We start from the raw sequence: 23,043 nt of genomic DNA on the forward strand, positions 1-23,043 counted from the left end.
CCCAGCAGACACGGTGGAGTCTTACCGCTTCCTGGGGACCATCATCACCCAGGACCTCAAGTGGGAGCTGAACATCACCTCCCTCACCAAAAAAGCACAGCAGAGGATGTACTTCCTGCAGCAGCTGAAGAAGTTCAACCTGCCAAAGACAATGATGGTGCAGTTTTACACGGCCATCATTGAGTCCATCCTCACCTCCTCCATCATTGAGTCCATCCTCACCTCCTCCATCATCATCTGGTAGCTGCTGCCACTGTGAAGGACAGGAGCAGCTGCAGCGTATCATCCGCTCTGCAAAGAAGGTGATTGGCTGCAATCTCCCATCTCTCCAGGACCTGCAGCCTCCAGGACCCTGAAGCGTGCAGGAAAGATTGCAGCAGACCCTCCCACCCCCGACACAAACTGTTCCAGACTCTTCCCTCTGGCAGGAGGCTGCGGTCCATCAGAACCAAAACCTCACGCCACAAGAACAGTTTTTTCCCGACTGCAGCTGTCCTCATCAACAAGGCCCCGGTCCACCCTCCCCCCCGTCTACCACGAACTGTCCCCCCTTCCCACTCTACGTTACATTAACGTAAAGATTCCAATCCTGACCTGTGCGTTACATTAACGCACATCATAAATCACTTTTGTACAGACTCATATCCGGCACTTTAAAAACCTCATATTGTACATTTTTGTTTATACATTTTCTCTCTTATATATTTGCTTTTATATTTGTATTGTATTGCACCAATCACCACAACACATTCTTTGTGTGTGTTTAACAAACTTGGCAATAAACCTTTTTCTGATTCTGATTCTGTTGAGCTTTTATATCTCACCACCAGGGGACACTGCTGCTCTTGGAGCTCTGGAGAGTGTAATATTCCAGAATTAACAATAAAATAATTCATCCATCTAAAATGAAAACTTAATTACATTTTTCATGATTGTTTCTGACAAATATGAGTTGAGGTAAAAAGAGTTTACTTCTAAACGGATGTCTGATATAAAAGGGTTAAATCCAAAGTCTGTCCTCTTCCTGGAATCTGATCCCGATGATCCTCCCTCTTCTTCCTGCTCTCCAACCTGCAGATCTGCAGCTTCAACACGGATCTCAACATCAGCTTTATAATAAATCATGTGTCAAACGAGTTGTAAATCTAGTACAACTTGATATTATACATGTGATTAAATAATATTGGTAAAATCTCATTATGTAAATAATATGAAAACATACACAAATATGTTGTAACTTTAGCTTATAAAGTTACAATAACACAGCATGGATCATTTGAATTGCATTGTTTTGACTTAGTTTGTCCCATGAATTATCACGATAATGTGATGTACGCGCAGCTCAGATTTAAAATGCATAAAGCCTTTTACAGTTTTCAGAAAACTATGTATAACATCGCAATATATCGCAAAATTTGGATACCGCAATATCGTATTGTATCTTGACTCAAGTATCGTGATGTGTATCCCACATCACACTCATTTCCTCATTCATTTGCAAACCAAATGTTCTTGTTTTCTAAATCAATAAAAACATTTTAAAGGGGAAATAAAAGCAAACCGTATCTGACTGCACTGAGTTCTGAAATCTTCAAGGTTTTTTGTTTAATGCTGCAGACATTAAAATTTATAACATGGTGACAGATGGTTGGCTGTTCTGTTTCTGACGTGTCGATGGTTGCGTTTCTTCTTTTGTCCTCGTTTCTATGAAGTTTCTTCGTGTTTTTCAGAGGAACGTTGTAAAAACCGAACACGTAAATATATCAAACTTGGACTAACCTCTGAACGGAGTAGATGGAGAGAGTTTAACAACATGGAGCTGCAGATTAACTTTACAAAGAGAATGTGAGTGAAGAAGAAACAGACGGGAAAAAGGACGTGTGAGAGAGGCTTTGTAGATGAACGAAATAAACTGTCACGTTTAAAGAAACTTCAGCACATACTAACAGCTCTTTATTTGCACCGTGGAGACGGAAAGTTACCAACAGCAACAAATAATACGATTTTAAGAAGGAACAGGGTTTCAAACAACCTCAATGCAGAACTTTACAAAAAAGTACACAACCACATCGTTCCCTCTGCGTCAAGTTGATGGAGAAGCATAAATCTGGGTTGAACCTGCAACCCTTCTGGGGAGGGAATTAGTCTCATCAACCACAGGAGGTGGTGGTTGGACTTCTGCGGGTTCTTCTTCTGTGGGTCAGACAGGAGTGGACAGCTGCCCCGGTAGGACGACAACATGAGCTTCATTTGTCACGAGTCACCAGACTTCTCCAGGTGATTTTTCATGTGACTCAGCAAATAAATTCTGCGGCTAAAACCTTTGTTGCACGTCTTGCACAAATATCGCTTCTCGCCCGTGTGTTTGGTTATGTGGTTTTTAAGATCTGATGATCTAATAAAGGTTTTGCTGCAGGTGTTGCACACGTACGGCCTTTCACCGGTGTGGATCCTCGAGTGAACCACTAGGTGGGAAAGTTGCTTGTAACTTTTTCCACATGTTTTGCAGATGTAGGGCTTCTCACCCGTGTGCGTGGTTATGTGGCTCTTAAGAGCTGATAATTGAGTAAAGGTTTTTCCGCAGGTGTTGCACAGGTACGGCTTCTCGCCCGTGTGTATCCTTGAGTGAACCAGCAGGTGGGAACGTAGCCTGTAACTTTTACCACATGTTTTGCACATGTAGGGCTTCTCGCCCGTGTGCGTGGTTATGTGGCTTTTAAGAGCTGATAATTGAGTAAAGGTTTTTCCGCAGGTGTTGCACAGGTACGGCTTCTCGCCCGTGTGGATCCTTGAGTGAACCAGCAGGTGGGAACGTAGCCTGTAACTTTTACCACATGTTGTGCAGATGTAAGGCTTGTCGCCCGTGTGCGTGGTTATGTGGCGTTTAAGATCTGATGATTTAGTAAACGATTTTGCGCAGGTGTTGCACAGGTACGGCCTTTCGCCAGTGTGGATCTTGATGTGAGCCATTAAATTACAACTTTTACTGAACTCTTTCCTGCAAGTGCTGCAAGAAAACGCCTTCTTCTCCGTGTGGGTCCTGGTCAGCTTTGATTTACAGTTGCTGTCTGACGGGACAGCAGCATCTTCGTGGTCACCGTGTCGTCTCATTGGCTCCGGATCTGCAGTTTTACTGGAGTCTGAGCGTACACTTTCAGTCCCTTCCTCATCTTTGTTTTGAGCTTCAGGAGAAGTGTGCAACAGCAGCTGGCCACAGTTTGGTCCTGGTTCACCATTTTCAACTTTCACATCAGCGACATTGACCAATGAGACATCCACCTCTACGTCCTCTTGCTTCATCTCCTGACCGGTGGAGTCTTCCTCCAATTCTGTAGTCTGTGGATGCCCTGGTTCCTCCTGGTCCGGGCTGCAGCTCCTCTCCAGGTTATCCAGGTGCTGGTCACTGAAAACCCCGTCCTCCTCCACCTTACAAACATTTTCTTGTGGGGGGTCTGGAATTACAAAAAGGGACAAAAAGATAGGATTTTAACAAGTCAAAAGTGTTTCCCAGTGTTGATTGTTTGGTTGTATTTGTGAGGTTTAAAGTTTGTCCTGAACCTTCGGTCTTCTCCTTCATCTATGTAGTATATTTGAAAACAAGTGCATTACTCTGTGTGACCATTAGGTGGCACTGTGACTCTACTCTTGTGTTACTGCGTTGGTATGGAGACAGTTGAAAAATAAAGTTGTTGTTCTAGAAATGGCTTCTTCCGCGTCATATATAACATGGTGTCAGAGTAAAAACTTGAAGTAAAACAAAGATAGGAAGATAAAATGGAGCAGATGAAACCTCCGACCTCATTAAGTGTAGAAGGAAATCTAGCGGAAAATTGGAGAGTCTCTATTGTCGCCAGCGGAATAGACAAAAAATCTGATGCAGTGAAAAGAGCCACGTTCCTACATGTGGCCGGGGACGAAGCAATTAAAAGGTATATAAAACCTTTGACTTTGATGAAGACGTAGATGACTATGATACATTGAAAGAACTTTTTCGCCAACATTGTGAGCCAAGGAAAATTGTGACATATTTGAGGCACTTGTTTGTTATTTGAGTGCAAGGAAAATCAGAGACAGAGATGCATGTGTGACTGATTTAAAAAAACAAAGTGAAAGACTGCGAGTTTGAGCACCTCACCAACTCACTGATACGAGATAGAATCGTGTGTGGAATCACAGATGACCAAGTGAGAGGACGACTACTGAGAGAACCGGACCTCACGCTAAATAAAGCAATAGACATTTGCAGAGCCAGTGAGTTGAGTCGGTGTCAGCTAAAAAGTCTACATGAAGAGGTTGAAATTCCTGTCAATAAAGTCACTAAGATAAAACAACGTGACAAACAGAAAGACAGTGGTACCACACCACAGAATGTAAAGATGAGAACTCAAGGAAACTGCACAAGATGCAGCTACAGGCATGAGCGAAAGAAGTGCCCTGCCTACGGACAAATGTGCAAAGCCTGCCAGGGGGAAAATCACTATGCCAAAATGTGCAACTCACGCAAACACACAAATAATCATAAAGGGCATCATATAAACAAGGCCGAGGCAGATCAGGACTTCTTTGTTGGCACAATCCAAGCAGAAAAACAAGTCTCACAAATCGATGCAGTGGATGCAAAGAAAGAAAAGTGGCGTGAAGATCTGATTGTCAACAAGAAAGTTTTGAAAGTCAGGCTGGACACTGGGGCTGATCGCAACGTAATTTCTATGAAAGACCTCAGAAAGTTGAGACTGGATAAAAAAGGTGAGCAAATCTCACTCCAAGCTTGTTGCTTATGCAGGACACCACATTCCAGCTTAAGGTAAAGTCATGTTGACATGTCAGTACAAAGAGTGGAGTTTGAGGTCATAAAGAACAATGCACGTCAGCTGTCTGTCGGGCCCCCTACTATCCACTAGCCAGGGACAACTTGGAAAGGGCCCTGTGTGGGAGAATTCTGATGAATTGTGGTTGCAGCTGATGGTGATGATGATGATGATGATGATGACGATGGTGATGGTTATGAGGATGATGATGATGGTGAGGATGATGGAGATGATGATGGTGAGGATGATGATGATGGTGAGGATGATGATGATGATGGTGAGGATGATGATGATGATGATGATGATGGTGAGGATGATGATGGTGAGGATGATGATGATGATGATGGTGAGGATGATGATGATGATGATGATGGTGATGATGGTGAGGATGATGATGATGAGGGTGAGGATGATGATGGTGATGATGGTGATGATGATGGTGATGGTGAGGATGATGATGGTGAGGATGATGATGGTGAGGATGATGATGATGGTGATGATGAGGATGATGATGGTGAGGATGATGATGGTGATGATGATGGTGAGGATGATGATGATGATGATGGTGATGATGAGGATGATGATGATGATGATGATGATGATGATGATGATGGTGGTGAGGATGATGATGATGATGATGGTGATGATGAGGATGATGATGATGATGATGATGATGATGGTGATGATGAGGATGATGATGATGATGGTGAGGATGATGAGGATGATGAGGATGGTGATGATGGTGAGGATGATGATGGTGAGGATGATGATGGTGAGGATGATGATGGTGAGGATGATGATGATGGTGAGGATGATGATGATGGTGATGATGGTGATGAAGAGGATGATGATGGTGAGGATGATGATGATGATGATGATGATGGTGATGATGATGATGATGATGATGGTGAGGATGATGATGATGATGATGATGGTGATGATGATGATGATGGTGAGGATGATGATGATGATGATGATGGTGAGGATGATGATGATGATGATGATGATGATGATGGTGATGATGATGATGATGATGGTGAGGATGATGATGATGATGATGATGGTGAGGATGATGAGGATGATGGTGAGGATGATGATGATGGTGATGATGGTGAGGATGATGATGGTGAGGATGATGATGGTGAGGATGATGATGATGGTGAGGATGATGATGATGGTGATGATGGTGATGAAGAGGATGATGATGGTGATGATGGTGAGGATGATGATGGTGAGGATGATGATGGTGAGGATGATGATGATGATGATGATGATGATGATGATGGTGAGGATGATGATGATGATGAGGATGATGATGGTGAGGATGATGATGATGATGATGATGATGATGAGGAGGATGATGATGAGGATGATGATGGTGAGGATGATGATGATGATGATGCCTCTCAGTGATGCATGGCGGGTGACGAAGCTGGTCACTGATGGAGCTGTCCATGGTGCTGATGGATGACTAGTACTACTACTACAGTACAGGACAGAGCTAGTACTACTACTACAGTACAGGACAGAGCTAGTACTACTACTACAGTACAGGACAGAGCTAGTACTACTACTACAGTACAGGACAGAGCTAGTACTACTACTACAGTACAGGACAGAGCTAGTACTACTACTACAGTACAGGACAGAGCTAGTACTACTACTACAGTACAGGACAGAGCTAGTACTACTACTACAGTACAGGACAGAGCTAGTACTACTACTACAGTACAGGACAGAGCCCGCTTTCCTCACCTTTTCCAGTCTGTTTCTTTCTACTGCTGTGATGCTGCTGCTCCAGCAGATCACAACATAAAAGATAAAAGTACCAGTTATAGTACCAGTAGTACCAGTTATAGTTCCAGTAGTACCAGTTATAGTACCAGTAGTACCACTTGTAGTACCAGTTATAGTTCCAGTAGTACCAGTTATAGTTCCAGTACAACCACTTGTAGTACCAGTAGTACCAGTTATAGTATCAATTGTAGTACCAGTTATAGTACCAGTAGTACCAGTTATAGTACCAGTAGTACCAGTTATAGTACCAGTAGTACCACTTGTAGTACCAGTTATAGTATCAACTGTAGTACCAGTTATAGTTCCAGTACAACCACTTGTAGTACCAGTAGTACCAGTTATAGTATCAACTGTAGTACCAGTTATAGTACCAGTTAAAGAACCAGTAGAACCAGTTATCGTACCAGTTACAGTACCAGTTGTAGTACCAGTCACAGTACCAGTATAAGTACCAGTTATAGTACTAGTAGTACCAGTTATAGTACTATTATAGTACCAGTTGTAGTACTATTATAGTACCAGTTATAGTACCACTACTACAAGTACTGCATATGAACTCCTTTATGAACATCCTCCAACGATCTGGTTTTTTGCCAGTGTCATCTCACATCTTACACGGAGCCACTGTGATCTGCACCGTTTCTACGAAATAAACGATTAAGTCTAAAGACATTTATGGATCTAGTTAAGAAATTTATGGATCTGGTTAAATACAAAACAGTGCAAATAATGTTCAAAGCAAGGAATAATCTACTACCAAAAAATATGAGAGGAATGTTCACTGAGAGAGAAAGGGGCTATAATCTAAGGGGAGAACTACATTTTAGAAAACATAAAGTAGAACAACAATGTGCAGCATGTGCATATGGAACTGTGGAGACTCTGTGGAACAGTTTGGAGCTGGAAATGAAAAGGTACTAACATAAATCTGTTTAAAAAGAGATACAAAAAATGATTTATAAACAGGTAATGGAAGAGGAAATGGGGTAACGAGTGTGAGAAACAAATAAAATAGGGAAAAATGGTATATTATACTTGCTTAAGATATGTTTAGATATTTATGTGGATATTTATGTAGTATATATTATATGTTGAGAGGGATAGTTATAATTATGTAATATATGTTATGTATTTATTAGGTATGTAGCATATATATATTTATAGGCATATTTATGTAGTTATATAGTGTATATTTATATAGATTTATAAAATATTTGTATTGTCTATATATTGATATAATATTCATGTAATATTTATATTTTGTATTTTGACTGTATTTATATGGATATTGTGTAGATATAATAATAGCAATAATGTAAATTCATAGAGTTATAAAGGGGTAGGAACTAGGAAAAAGTATAGACTTCTTCCTACTCCTTTTTTCGAACATATGTGAATATGAAGATGTTACTGTTTATTTTTTATATAGACGTTCGAAATAAAAAATAATTAACTAATTAATTAATTAATTGATAAAGTGTGAAATATGAGTCTGGTCCAGAGTGTGAATGGAGCATGAAAGGCAGCACCAAGTAAACAGAACAACAAGTTAGTTCGGGATGTTTCCGAATCCCACATCAGCAGCTGCTTGAGCTGGGGAGTTTCCCATTTAGTTGGTTTGCTTCATCACCACGGCTTTTAACTGGAAACAAAGGGATCTTGTAGGAGTCATACTCATGTGTTCATTCATTCAACTTTCCAGGGTTACGTACCGACTCTGTGGAGTCTGATTTCAGGTTTCCAGGCGAGGTCCAACAGTCTGCGCTGACGGTCGAGCTCTTCTTCATACTCCAAGATGCTTTTTTCAAACACTGACAATATTTCTACAGCAGCTGCTGTTAGTCGCTGACCGATAAACTCTCTCAGATGATTCACCTTAGACATTGTTGAAGAGGAAAAAGAAAGGAAACAACAGAACCGTCCTCTCCTTCTTCTTCTCTAGGTTTAATGGCGGATCACAACCAACGTTATTAGGTTCTACCGCCACCTGCTGTACCGGAGTGTGTAACATCAGGATCATTATTACACCAGGTTACAGTCTGACTTAAAGGGGAGAAAAAAGGAAATACCTAAATAAAATAAGATAACCACATTTAAATCTTATTATCTATCCCTGCATCTTTAAGAAAGACAAGGATTTCCTTATAACAATCCCTCATCACCTCACTCCTCCCTAATAACCTACTAAACTCCATTCCCGTCCCAGCTCGTACATCCTGTCTCTTAAAGCGTTCCTTTCTACCTCATACTTGCCACATTTAAGAATCACATGCTCTACATTCTCTGTGACATCACACTCATCACATTTATCAGACACGGACTTTGACATTAAATACAGAGTTGATTTTAAACTAGTATGACCTAATCTTAATCTAGAAATGATGACTTCCTCTCTCCTACACTTTCCTTTGAAAACCTTCACGTTAATCAGAGGTGTCAAGTAACGAAGTACAAATACTTCGTTACCTTACTTAAGTAGAAATTTTGGTTATCTATACTTCACTGGAGTAATTATTTTTCAGACGACTTTTTACTTTTACTCCTTACATTTTCACGCAATTATCTGTACTTTTTACTCCTTACATTTTAAAAACAGCCTTGTTACTCTATTTCATTTCAGCCTTTAAAATAAAAACTATCCAGTTAAATTGCTCCATCCGGATAGAGTGAATTTGGTTGTGGTTGTTTCAGATGTTCTTGTCCAGTTTTGTTCTTACATCCGTTCCTTCAGATTCCTGCAACTAAACTTGGATGTACATTCCAATAAAGGTTAGGATAAATGATAACATGCCTCTGAAGTTTGACTTTTTGCACCATTACAATACTTATAGTCAACTAGTCATCATATCTCCTGCTTTCTGAAACACATGTTAATGCTCAATAGTACACATATATGCTTCTTTAATATATTTGCATTATACTAAGATGCATTCATTTTCAATGGCTTTTGTCCTTAATGGCTTTTTCCCCCCTTACATTATTTTTACTTTTATACTTTAAATAGTTTTGAAACCAGTACTTTTATACTTTTACTCAAGTAAAAAACTTGAGTCGATATTTCAACTTCTACAGGAGTATTTTTAAACTCTAGTATCTATACTTCTACCTGAGTAATGAAGGTCAATACTGAAGACACCTCTGGCATTAATTGACTTCTGTATGTTATAAAAATGTCTCCCTTTTACACCGTTGTCCCACACCTTCTGCCATGAATCCCTCACTGCCTTTCTAATTCATGATTTTGCTTCACCTTTACCAAAAGGAATTTCCATAATTACCTCACTACTCAATTTCAATGCTCTTTTAGCAATATTGTCTGCTTTCTCATTGCCATCAACACCCATGTGGGCAGGAACCCAACAAAACTGCACAGTAATTCCAGTTCTGCATAACCTCCACAACACCATTAATATTTCCAACACTAGATCTTCTCTTGTTGTTTTATTTGAAGTCAAACTCTGAAGGGCTGCAGTGGAGTCTGAACAAATGACATAGTTCCTTCTCGCAGTTACAGTAAGTATTTCATTTACCAACAAAAGTAATTAGAACAAAATGCATACAACATTCTTTTCATCACTGGTTTACTACGACTTCTGTCATTTAGCAGACGCTTTTATCCAAAGTGATTTACATCTGAGAAAACAACACAAGCAAGAAGGTTTAGAAAGAGTTTTATTTTTTCTGACACAATGAGAACTGACACAATTTATATGATAAGCTTCTGATTGTTAATATCAATATATAGAATAAAAATATTTTTTAATTCATGTGTTCTTTATTATTTGTCATAAAACATTTATGTTGTTAAGAAACTTTTATTGCAATGGGCTTCTAAATAATACACATGGTAAGTCTTTGAGACATCAAAACATTTAAACATCCAACTTAGTTTAGTTCAGCGCTTCCAGTCGGTGGATTTATTATTGACGTGCACATGCAGGACTCATGAGTCACCGTTTGGCATTAAAATAAAAAAGTAAGTTAAGTCAGAGGGAAGTTAAACTTCGGATGGTACGACCAGAGGGAACACAGGGAAGGAAATGAGGATCAATTAACATGATTTTGGTGTGAAATATATAGATATACAAGACTGATTTAAAGCTGCAGTTTCCAACATTTAACCACTAGAGGGAATAAAGATCCCAAACTAACCCACAAACTCAGAATGACGGTTCATTCATGCATGAATCACCCACAGGTTTTCTGCAGGGGTTTGAAGCCTCTTTTTCCTCGTATTGTGGCAGGTTGGAATTATATAAAGCAAGAAGTTTAATGCGTAATTAGGGGCGTGGCCTTTTGATTGGCATTAATTTGTCCAACCTGTAAATAAATACTTTTTCTAAGATCTTAGAAAATGTTGGGAGTAAAGAATCAGGCCTGTAATTAGTGAATTGGTGTCTGTCTCCAGTTCTGTACAGTGGGATGACTTTTGCAGTTTTCATTTGTTTTTGGAAATGTCCCAGTTCTGAGCGACTGATTACAGCTGTATGTCAGTTAACAATCCATCAATAACCTTTTTGACTATTGTCATATCACCACAGTCAGTTGACACCTTGTTTTTACATTTACTTACAATATCTATGATTTCTCTCTCCTCCACAGCTGTGAGAAACATTGAATCTGGATTTCTACTTATTAATGTTTCCTTCCATCCATCAGCTGATCCAGGATCACACATTTTTCTGCCAGCTTTGGTCCAACACTCACAAAATACCTGTTAAAATGATCAACCACCTCATTCATATCATTAATGACTTCATCGTTATTGGTTAAATATTGTGGATAATTAGTCTGTCTTGAACTTTTACGTTATTTTTAGTCCTTATTCATGGAGAAACATTTTCATTAAACCTTCTCCAGAGACCAACAGAGCAGATCATCTTTTTTTAACCCACATCAACTCCATGGTTCCTGACACAGTGGATTCCTATCAGTTTTCCTACCGTGCCAACAGATCAGTGGATGAAGCGATGGCTTCGGCTTCACTTCACCTTCCAACACCTGGACAGGATGAACACCTATGCACGGCTTCTGTCCCTGGATGTGTCATTTGATGAAGCCAAGACCAGTGAAATAACAATCTGGATCAAAATGACGTGATTGAGGAAGTTGAGGATAAAGGACAAAAGTGCATCTCCACTTTTCAACTTCATTTGATGACATTTCTCTTTCCACATTGTTTTCTGAGCTAAATGCTGGTTGTACTGATCACGCTGTACCAATAATCTGTGTCACTAACAATTTTCCTCTTGTTGATGCACTAAAGTCTTTTTTTATTTGTGTTTTTTTTATTATTACGATAGATTGTTCACTCTTGGGTTTATGTTGAGCTTTTATAACTCACCACCAGGGGGCACTGCTGCTCTTTCTACATATGGAGAGTGTAATATTCCAGAATTATAAACAATAAAATGATTCATCCATCTAAAATGAAAACTTAATTACATTTGTCATGATTATTTCTAACTAAATATGAGTTGAGGTAAAAAGACATTTACTCCTAAACGGATGTCTGATATAAAAGGGTTAAATCCAAAGTGTGTCCTCTTCCTGGAATCTGATCCCGATGATCCTCCCTCTTCTTCCTGCTCTCCAACCTGCAGATCTGCAGCTTCAACATCAGCTTTATAATAAATCATGTGTCAGACGAGTTGTAAATCTAGTACAACTTGATTTTATACATTTGATTAAATAATAATGTTAATTTCATATTATGTAAATAATATGAAAAACGTACACAAATATGTTGTAACTTTAGCTTGTACAGGACTGTCTCAGAAAATTTGAATATTGTGATTTCGAGTAATGCAATTACAAAAACAAAAATGTCATACATTCTGGATTCAATACAAATCAACTGAAATATTGCAAGCCTTTTATTATTGTAAGGCAGTCGCAATAGAGAAGTTTGTTCCTCCTCCATCCCCCTACATGGGAGGTTACTTGTTAACGAATGCAGGTTTTGATTGGTTCGTGAACCGGACACGAACGCGCAAGGACAACGAGACTTGACGAGAGTTAGTTGTTGTTTTTGAACTAGGTTGAATGGTGCTCACGGCTCATCGCATGGACAGTGCTAACTGCTGTTCTGTGCCCGAGCTAGAGCCCACAACCCATTACAATTGCTTGGCCTGATATAAACCGCTGCATGTTCTGTACTCACCTGCTGCAAGTTAAGTAAAGTTCCAAACAGAAGATCCCTTGTCGTGTGAAGTGATTTCCACCCACGCATCCCGACGAAGCAGCATAGCTTCCACACAGAGCCACAACGCGACAAATGGTGTCAGAAGTGGGATCTCCAAAACTTTCCATCCGTGAGTACACCGCCATTGGAAGTAGTAAAAACAATCCGAGCTAATTAACCAACCGGCTGGATGCCGACGCGAATGTTACCATGCTCGCTCCCGGCGCTCTGACTGTAAACGTGCGCTGATCAAAGCGCACCGCCGGCGCGCGTCCCCATTCATAACTCCAGTTACCTGAGGAGGAAAATAACAACCTGTTGCCCCCTAAAGAAAGAGAAGAAGAAAGAAAGAAAGAGAAGAGGAAAGAAAGAAAGAAAGAAAGAAAGAGAAGAAGAAAGAAAGAAAGAGAAGAGGAAAGAAAGAAAGAGAAGAAGAAAGAAAGAAAGAGAAGAGGAAAGAAAGAAAGAAAGAGAAGAGGAAAGAAAGAAAGAGAAGAAGAAAGAAAGAAAGAGAAGAGGAAAGAAAGAAAGAGAAAAAGAAAGAAATAAAGGACATTGCTGAAACTCCAGTTAAAACAAAAGCAGAACGGAATGGAACAGACCACAGAGTTGAAATAAATAATAATAATAATTACATAAACTAAGAAAAACATTAAAATGACTGAAGAACAGCAAGGTGCTACAGCAGGCTCTCCCGAACCTGATAAAGCACCCAAATGGTTGCAAGCTTTGCTGGATAACCAAAATCAACAGACAAAGCACCTGCAAATGATGCTGGCCCCTGTCCTAACGCACATAAGTGGAGGAAATCCTGCTGGGCCGCAAGCCCCACCGGTTCTTGTTGCCTCATGCAGGGATGAAGATGGAATTTTACAACCTCCCACCTTAGACAGACATGCACCTGAGCCTGATGCGATACCTTCAGTCTCTTGGGAGATGCCAGTAAGACCAAGACGTCCTATTAGTGGTCCCTTCGCTGCTGAGCTGGATGTCATCCACCAGCGGACTCGCAACTCTGGTCCTAATAGGAGAGGAGGAAATCCTGAAACAGACAGGGGACGGAGAGAAGCTCGAGACCCTGAACGTGAAACTCCACGCCTGTTGACCTACCACGATGAGCAGAGGTCAAACAGCTCAGGCCACAACAGTCAGCACGCCCTGCAGGAAGTGCACAGGCCTAAACTGGCCACATTTGATGGAGGCGAGGACTGGGACTCTTTTATGTTGCCATTTGAACGCCAGGCCAGGAAGTATGGATGGAGCGCTGCTGAGAGAGTGGACAGGGTTCATGAATGCTTAAGGGGAGCTGCCGTACGGTATGTTTGCTCACTGCCAGAGCGCACAAGAGAGGATTATGTTCTGTTAGTGGAGCAACACACGCAGCGTTTTGGAAAAAGGGACCCCCCTACCACAGTTCGGAGGAAGTTGGGAGAACTTCGACAAGGTCGGGAGACCTCAGCTGAATTTGCAGAAGAAGTGCGACGCCTCGTCACATTTGCATATCCAGGAGTGGATCTTCAACTGCAAGATCAGTTAGCAACTGATGCCTTCCTTAAAGGTCTAAAAAATCAAAGAGTGGCCTACGAAGTTATGAACCGAGATCCATGCTCCCTTGCAGAAGCTCAGAAGAGTGTGGAGGCGCATGAACATAACTTCAAAGCTACTGTAGGACGTGACACTGAAATGAAGAACAGAGCAAGACGCATTTCTTGGGCTGATGATGGAGAAACCTGCGAGGACTTCACTGCAACTTCTCGTAGGGTGCAGACCCCTCAGTATGTAACTACTGATCAGTTTGCTGCACTGACTGACCAAGTCAAGACCCTAGTTAATTCAGTAGGGAACCTACAGCTCCAGATGGAACGGTTCCACTCTACGTATTCAACCCACCAGCAAACTAGAACAACAGCACAATCTCCACAGCCACTAGAGAGGAAAAAGGAGCATAATCAGGTGCAACCGAGCCGAAAGCGCTCTCAAAGTCCAAGTCCAAATCGTGGAGCCACTGGTTCATGTTTTAAATGCGGAACACCTGAACACTTCAAGAGGGACTGTAGCAGGTCGCAGAGCCCAACACACTATGGTGGCAGAGACTCAGACCAACGATCGCCGCCTGAAAGGGGAAGGAATCCAGACCGCCAACCACTTCAGATTGGTTGCACCAAAAACAAGGGTGAGAGTCTGCAGATTCCTGTGATGGGCAACGGCATTCAAACACAGGCAGTGGTGGACACTCAGACCGGACGGAGACGGAGACGGAGCTCAGACCACAGTCATTTCCGAGGAACTGTATCAGAGTTTCTCTGATATTTATCTAACAGGCCTGTCAAAGACCTACCTTCTAAATGCAGGGGTGGGGGATGGCATGGAGGCAAAACGGGGACTAAATGTCACCTTTAAAATTGGATCAAAAATTATCAATTGGGATGTACATGTAGCCCCCATACGCGACTCTGTCCTCCTTGGATTAGATCTGATGAAGTCGCATGATGTTGTCATCCACACCCGTGGAAAGGTTTTCATCGGAAGTGAACTTGTGCCCTCCAAAGTCACAACCGGGGATGGATCCGACTATTATGCGGCCAGAGTGACCCTAGGAGAGAATACCACCATACCAGCCACATCTGAATGTGTGGTCTGGGGTGAGGTGGAAGACCCAAGGCCAGGTGTTCCAGCTGTACTAGAACCCTTGAACATTACAGGAGCTGTAGCCTCCGGAAGTGTTGCTACCACCATGGAGAAGCGGGTGCCCGTCAGATTATGCAACTTCTCAACCAGCAAAGCATCCCTGCCTAAAGGAGCCTGCCTGGGTCTCTTGGTTGAGGCGTACCCGGAGGAGCTATCATCTTCACCTGAGCAAAATACAGTGTCCAGTGAGGAGAACAAATCAAAGATAGTACCGTCACTGGTAGCAGGAACGGTAGCAGAAATGTCAGCTCTCCCGGAACATCTGCAAGGCTTGGTTGGTTCTACTAGTGAGATACTCATTGAGGAGCAGCGACAACGTTTTATCCAGCTGCTGTTAACTTACCAATCTCTCTTTGCCAAAAACGACTCCGACCTAGGCTTCCTATCCGACGTCACACACAAAATTCATACAGGATCGGCTAAGCCTGTGCGGCAGCCAGTAAGAAGGACGCCTCTTGGATTTCAAAGTGAAGAGGAGACACATCTTCAAGCCATGCTTCAAGCAGGGGTTATTACACCATCATCCTCGGAGTGGGCCGCCCCAGTCGTCTTAATCCGAAAGAAGGATGGAGGAGTGCGGTGGTGTGTAGACTACCGCTGCCTAAACAATCTGACAGTCAAGGATGCATATCCTCTGCCCAAAATTGAAGAGTGTCTCAATGTTCTGGGAGGGGCTACTATGTTCTCAACTCTTGACCTTCAGTCGGGCTATTGGCAGATAGCGATGGATGACAAAGACCGCGAGAAGACGGCCTTCATAACCAAGTGGGGCCTCTATGAGTACACACGCATGCCATTCGGGCTCTGCAATGCCCCAAGCACATTCCAAAGGGCAATGGAGCTTGTCCTCAGGGGGCTTCAGTGGGAAACATTGCTGATCTATCTGGACGATGTCATTGTCCTTGGCAGAGGAGTGGATGAAAGCCTAGATCGACTGGCGCAGGTCTTCCAGCGTCTCCACAGCTATGGGTTGAAGCTCAAGCCATCTAAATGTCACTTACTTCAAGAAGAAGTCCTCTTCCTCGGCCATGTTGTGAGTGGTGACGGGATTCGTCCAAACCCCGCCCTAATCAAGGATGTGCTTCTCTGGGAGCCCCCCACCAACCTAAAGGATCTGCAAGCTTTCCTTGGTCTCTGTAACTACTACCGCAAGTTCGTCCCGTGCTTCGCCAAGCTGGCAAGCCCCCTCCACAATCTACTAAAGAAGGGGACCACATTCCTGTGGACAGATGAACACCAGAATGCTTTCACACAGCTCAAGGAAAAACTCACAACTACACCAGTTCTGGGGTACCCCAATGTTGAGGGCAAGTACATACTTGACACTGATGCCTCCGACCATAGTATTGGAGCTGTTCTGTCCCAAGTCCAGTGGGGAGAAGAGCGTGTTCTAATATACGCTAGTAACCAACTGACGCCAACCCAGCAGAGGTACTGTGTTACTAGACGTGAATTACTTGCTGTAGTCCGTTACACCCGCCAATTTCGTCACTACCTATTGGGCAGAAAGTTCGTGTTGCGGACAGATCATGGCAGTCTCACCTGGCTGTTTCGGTTCAAATCCCCCGAAGGTCAGTTAGCTCGCTGGCTCCAAGAGTTGAGCCAATATGATTTCAACATTGAGCACCGAGCAGGCCGACAACACTCGAATGCTGATGCCATGTCCAGGCAAAGCAACGAGCAGTCACACCCATGTGACTGTTACCAAGCCGGAGAGAACTTGTCTGATCTGCCATGTCGAGGATGTAAGCGCTGCCAAAGACTTCATGAGCAGTGGTCAAAGTTCGAAGAAGACGTTGATGATGTTTTGCCACTGGCTGTGAGATGCATCCAATCCGGTACCGAGGCCAGTGATGATCAACTTCAGTCGAAGGAAGCAGGGCAGTCCCATGCACGCCAGCCAGGGACTCCAGTAGTTAATTGGTTGCAGTGTGTCAGCCCCGAGGAGCTGGTCAATCTCCAAAAAGCTGATCCGGTTCTCTCCATCCTTTATGCATGGAAAGAGGCGGGGACCATCCCTTCTAAAGATCAGGTGACGCTTGAGAGTCCTGCGGTGAGGAAGTTCTGGCTCTGCTGGTCTCAGGTGATACTGCGGCAAAGAGTTCTTTACTATTCATGGGAACGAGTGGGAGCGCAACACCCAACCTTGCTGTTACTCGTTCCAGTTTCCATGCAAAGAGAAGTCCTACAAGCTTGCCACAACCCTCCTCACTCTGGGCATCTTGGAGAAGCAAAAACCCTGGAGCGCCTACGCCAGAGCTACCACTGGTATGGAATGGCACAGGATGTCCATCTCCTCCTAAAGAAATGCCAGCATTGCAATGCTTGCAAAGCTACCGGACCCTTAAAGAGAGCCAGGCTACAAAATTACCAAGCTGGAGCACCTCTGGACCGTCTACATTTGGACATCCTTGGCCCCTTTCCTGTATCCAGCTCAGGAAACAAGTACATTCTCGTCATAATCGACCAGTTCACGAGATGGGTTGAAGCATTTCCTGTTCCAGACCAAGGAGCCGAAACAACAGCGAAAAAGCTTGTGTACAGCTTTATCGCTCGGTTTGGAGCACCGCTCGAGTTGCACACTGACCAGGGCCGCAATTTCGAGAGTTCCCTTTTCCAAAGTGTATGCAAGCTCCGACATATCACCAAGACCAGGACCACCCCTTACCACCCTGCATCTAATGGACAGGTGGAGCGGTTCAATAGAACCTTACTACAGATGATTAGGTGCTACGTGAACCAAAACCAAAAGAACTGGGACGAGCATCTGCCACTACTCACCTCTGCCTACCGCAGTTCGCGTCATGCAATCACAGGGTTCACACCCAATAGACTCATGTTTGGCAGAGAGATTCATCAACCACAAGATATCCAGTCCGGGGCTGCAGAACTCAAATCCAACCGAATGGAGGTAGCAGATTTCCTTTACGGCCTGGGTAAAGGACTCGAAGAGGCACAAAACACAGCAAGAGAGCATCTTCGTACAGCACAAGAACGACAAAAGAGGATGTACGATGTTCGGGCACGGGAACATTCTTACGCTGTGGGAGATTTGGTGTATGTAAAGGATGACACCAAAAAGAAGGGACTAAGCCCCAAGCTTCAAGCTCCGTGGAAGGGACCCCTGATTGTCTCAGGATGTCGAGGTCCTGTCCTCTATGAGATTCAGGGGTTGAAACGCAGTAAGATTATGCATCACGATCGGCTTAAACCGTTCGATGGAGAGGTGGTTCCTGCCTGGGTTAAGCGTAGAAGAAACCAAGTCATGCAACGCTACCAAGACCCAGCCTTACAGCTGGAAGAGGATGTGACATTGGTGCCAGAGCTGCCATTACCAGGAGAAGAGGACCAAGTTCCAACTGAGGAAGGGGTTTCTCGAGAGCCATGCGACCCAGAGGAAACACCTCGACCCACCACTCCGGGGGGTCGACAGGACAACAGAGGAGCAGTCAAGGTCATTCCAGAAAAGACTGTTAAAACCTCCAGTGGACGCATTGTTAATAAGCCAGAGAGATTCAGGATGTAGTTAGGCTATGGATGGAGGGAAACTGTTTAGTTAAACTCTAAATTTGTTTATTAATTTCGTTTTAAGCTAGAGTTACTGTATGTTAAAGTGTTTTTTGACTTAAGTGAAGTTAGTCCCTAGATATGGTTAGTTGTATACTGAAGGGACTCAGTACTCCTGGAGGGGGGTAGTGTAAGGCAGTCGCAATAGAGAAGTTTGTTCCTCCTCCATCCCCTTACATGGGAGGTTACTTGTTAACGAATGCAGGTTTTGATTGGTTCGTGAACCGGACACGAACGCGCAAGGACAACGAGACTTGACGAGAGTTAGTTGTTTTTGAACTAGGTTGAATGGTGCTCACGGCTCATCGCATGGACAGTGCTAACTGCTGTTCTGTGCCCGAGCTAGAGCCCACAACCCATTACAATTGCTTGGCCTGATATAAACCGCTGCATGTTCTGTACTCACCTGCTGCAAGTTAAGTAAAGTTCCAAACAGAAGATCCCTTGTCGTGTGAAGGGATTTCCACCCACGCATCCCGACGAAGCAGCTTAGCTTCCACACAGAGCCACAACGCGACATTATTTTGATATTGCTGATCATGGCTTACATATTAAGAAAACTCAAATATCCTATCTAAAAAAATTTGAATATTCTGGGAATCTTAATCTTAAACTGAAAGCCATAATCAGCAATATTAAAATAATAAAAGGCTTGCAATATTTCAGTTGATTTGTAATGAATCCAGAATGTATGACATTTTTGTTGTTTTTTTTTTTTTTTTTTTTTAAATTGCATTACAGAAAATAAAGAACTTTATCACAATATTCAAATTTTCTGAGACAGTCCTGTATAGTTACAATAACACAGCATGGATCATTTGAATTGCATTGTTTTGACTTAGTTTGTCCCATGAATTATCACAATAATCTGATGTACGCGCAGTTTAGATTTAAAATTCTTAAAGCCTTTTACAGTTTTCAGCGAACTATGTATAACATAGCAATATATCGCAAAATTTGGTATCGTATCGAGACTCAAGTATTTGTATCGAGACTCAAGTATCGTGATGTGTATCCCACATTACACTCATTTCCTCATTCATTTGCAAACCAAATGTTCTTGTTTTCTAAATCATAAAAACATTTTAAAGGGGAAATAAAAGCAAACCTTATCTGACTGCACTGACTTCTGAAATCTTCAAGGTTTTTTGTTTAATGCTGCAGACATTAAAGTTTATAAAATGGTGACAGATGGTTGGCTGTTCTGTTTCTGACGTGTTGATGGTTGTGTTTCTTCTTTTGTCCTTGTTTCTCTGAAGTTTCTTCATGTTTTTCAGAGGAACATTGTAAAAACTGAACATGTAAATATATCAAACTTGCGTTGTTTCCGAATTTGCATACTGTACTACAAGTATACACTGATTTGGGCAAAGTGTAGTAAGTAGTATGCTGTATGTGAACAGAAGGAAATCTGCAGTGTGCGAAAAATACCCGGATGTTTTACTGATTTGGAAAAAAATCCTCAGCATGCTTCAGACCAGCCTACCTCGCTTACTATATCCCAGAATGCAATGCGGACTCGGCCGGGCAGCGCTTTTTTCTTTTTTCCTCAAAGCTTTATTGAGAAAACAGCTGCAATCGGACAGTGATGTGATGTGAAGGCAGAAAGGACTAATTGCACCGTGGAGAGGGAGAAGGAGGAATATAAATGTAAGTAACTTTAATATATAACCTTTTTTAATTCAATTTAGTGTAAGGACAACGATTAAAAATTGTGGGTTTTTAATAGTATGTTAGGTTTTTGTTAGTTATCTTAGTGTGCTTGCTACGTAAATAAAAGTGAACTAAGTGTTATGACAACGTTATATATCGGTAGTTCGTTGTATTTTCATGAAATAACTACTTTTCATTGCTGTGTTTTGACAGAGAATTTGTCCGGGAGCTGAAATAAATAGATGCAGAGAGAGGGTTTGGACAAGGAGGAGAAGATGGAGAGAGAGCTAGAGTGAAGAATTTTGTTAATAATAAAATAAAATGAAATTCAATAGACTGATATGTTCATTTCAATACATTTATTAAAATCCCTTTCCATCCCTTATGTCATTTCATCAATGAATGTGGTTTTACTGCTATTTCAACATTTAACATAAGATAATCCTTTATTAGTCCCACATCGGGGAAATTTGCAAAAATTGTCCCGACTGGAATCGAACCCGCGTTCGCTGTACGCAAGTCGCTTACGCAACCCGTTGAGCTACACATAGCTTTGTTTTGTCTGCCGTTTGTAGTTTTCTCTGAATATAAAGTGAAGCTTCATGTTCTCTATTTTTACTAGATAGATGAATAAAGTTCTTTCTATCTATCTATTAGGGGTGTAACGATACACTAATCTCACGATACGGTACGATACACGATATTGAGGTCACGATAACGATACGATACGATATAGCAGTATTTTTTTTAACAACCTTGAATGAAGTAGTCATGAGGAAATTGTCTTTTATTTGAAAGACACAAAATACAAAATAATGCTGTGCGTTTGCCCTATTATTACAGTTTGTAATGCTTTATAACTGTTTAAGTTTTAAAGAGAAAGCCAGGCCAACCATTTTCCACAAACTGAACTAAAAGAAAATGTCAGGTTTGCATTATGCATCTTCAGTTTCATACAAGTACAAATATTTTGCCACAAACTGAATAGTTTCTCTCATGTATGATTTTACTTTTTTCTTTTCCAGAAATTTAACAACTAAAATTAAATAAATAAATACAAGTAAATAAATACATACAATTTTACATCATAAAAAGATTGATTCATGCTCACCTTATAAGTGTAAGAGGGAATTATTTTTGTTAAGAAAGTTATTTTGTTAATTCAGGGTTCATTATTTTATAAATATATTCTTTATATTCTGTAAATCAGGGTCTATAATGACACTAGTCAGTTTATCTGTAGTGATTAGTCTGTTTTAGATTGGGCGGAGTGATACAGCACTAGGTGCTGTGTTGATGTTCTAAAATCCTACGCTGTTGAGCGGACATTGAAGTACACTGGAACTTAGCAGAAGTTGTCCCCGTGTTTATCCTACTCACCACCCCAAAAAGGTTTAATTTAATAAGGTAAGGCTTAACTCTACACCAGACTTACATAAGTAAAGGTTCAGACCTCAAAACGGGACTGCAAAACGGGACTAGTTTCTGAGCGGAGGAAGATTTTGGTCCGCGCGGTCCGGCCGCGGTCGGAGGCGCGTTTCTAGTCAACACAATAGATTAATATTAATAACCCAATATCGCGATACAGTTTGTCACCTCCACGACACGTATTGTGACATTTTTGTATGGCGAAATTTCGTGGCACGATATATTGTTACACCCCTACTATCTATCTATCCATCCATCTAGTAAAAACATGAAGCTTCACTTTATATTCAGACAAACTAACGTGACAGCTACGACTGTTAGATTTAATCTATTAAACCAACATTTATTTTCCTAAATGATTTATTTCAGCCGGCGACAATTCTCCACAGAGCAGGTTTCTCCCCGGGACGACAGCGTAGTTTGACCCGGCGATCGCGTCTGTTCTCCGGCCGTGAGCTGCTGCTGTTACCATGGTAACAGCTGCAGCTGATGCGGCCGGACCGGCGGCTCTTTTGATCCCCGGAACATCGGATCAAATTTCTTATCAGGCGTTATTTGGAGAAACTTGCTACTAAACTAAACGGTTACTTTTACGCCTGAAAAGATGTTAAAACGTAATAAAGTGGCATATTAACAGCGCTACAGCTGGAATTACAACAGCTTGTGGTGTGTGCTTTTACATCTCAACTTTCGCTGACGTTTTGGTGCGAGATGCATTCTGGGATACACTGTAGCACACTGCTGTGTGAACCGTCTGCTGGAGCAGCGTACTGAATCGTTCATTTAGTATGCAGTATACAGTGCATACTTTGCAGTATGTAGCATGTAGTGCGGTAGTGTCCGAATTCGGAAACGACCTTGGACTAACCTCTGAACGGAGTAGATGGAGAGAGTTTAACAACATGGAGCTGCAGATTA

General features: G+C 42.0%; 1 protein-coding gene across 1 annotated transcript in view; it reads right to left on the bottom strand.

The window, feature by feature from the left end:
* Positions 1-2,271: 2,271 nt before the first annotated feature.
* Positions 2,272-23,043, bottom strand: part of LOC133440693 (zinc finger protein 665-like) — a gene marked incomplete at its 3' end in the record, with an annotated part of 30,917 nt that continues 10,145 nt past the window's right edge. Inside the window, exons 3-6 of the mRNA XM_061718011.1 lie at positions 18,259-18,409; positions 15,405-15,641; positions 13,674-13,831; positions 2,272-3,447 (exon numbers count right to left, since the gene is read on the bottom strand). Of these exons, the coding sequence (XP_061573995.1) occupies positions 2,272-3,447; positions 13,674-13,831; positions 15,405-15,641; positions 18,259-18,409 (1,722 nt within the window). The remainder of the gene's footprint in view (positions 3,448-13,673; positions 13,832-15,404; positions 15,642-18,258; positions 18,410-23,043) is intronic.

The sequence above is a fragment of the Cololabis saira genome, chromosome 3 (genome assembly GCF_033807715.1).
Source record: "Cololabis saira isolate AMF1-May2022 chromosome 3, fColSai1.1, whole genome shotgun sequence".
Taxonomy (NCBI): domain Eukaryota; kingdom Metazoa; phylum Chordata; class Actinopteri; order Beloniformes; family Belonidae; genus Cololabis; species Cololabis saira.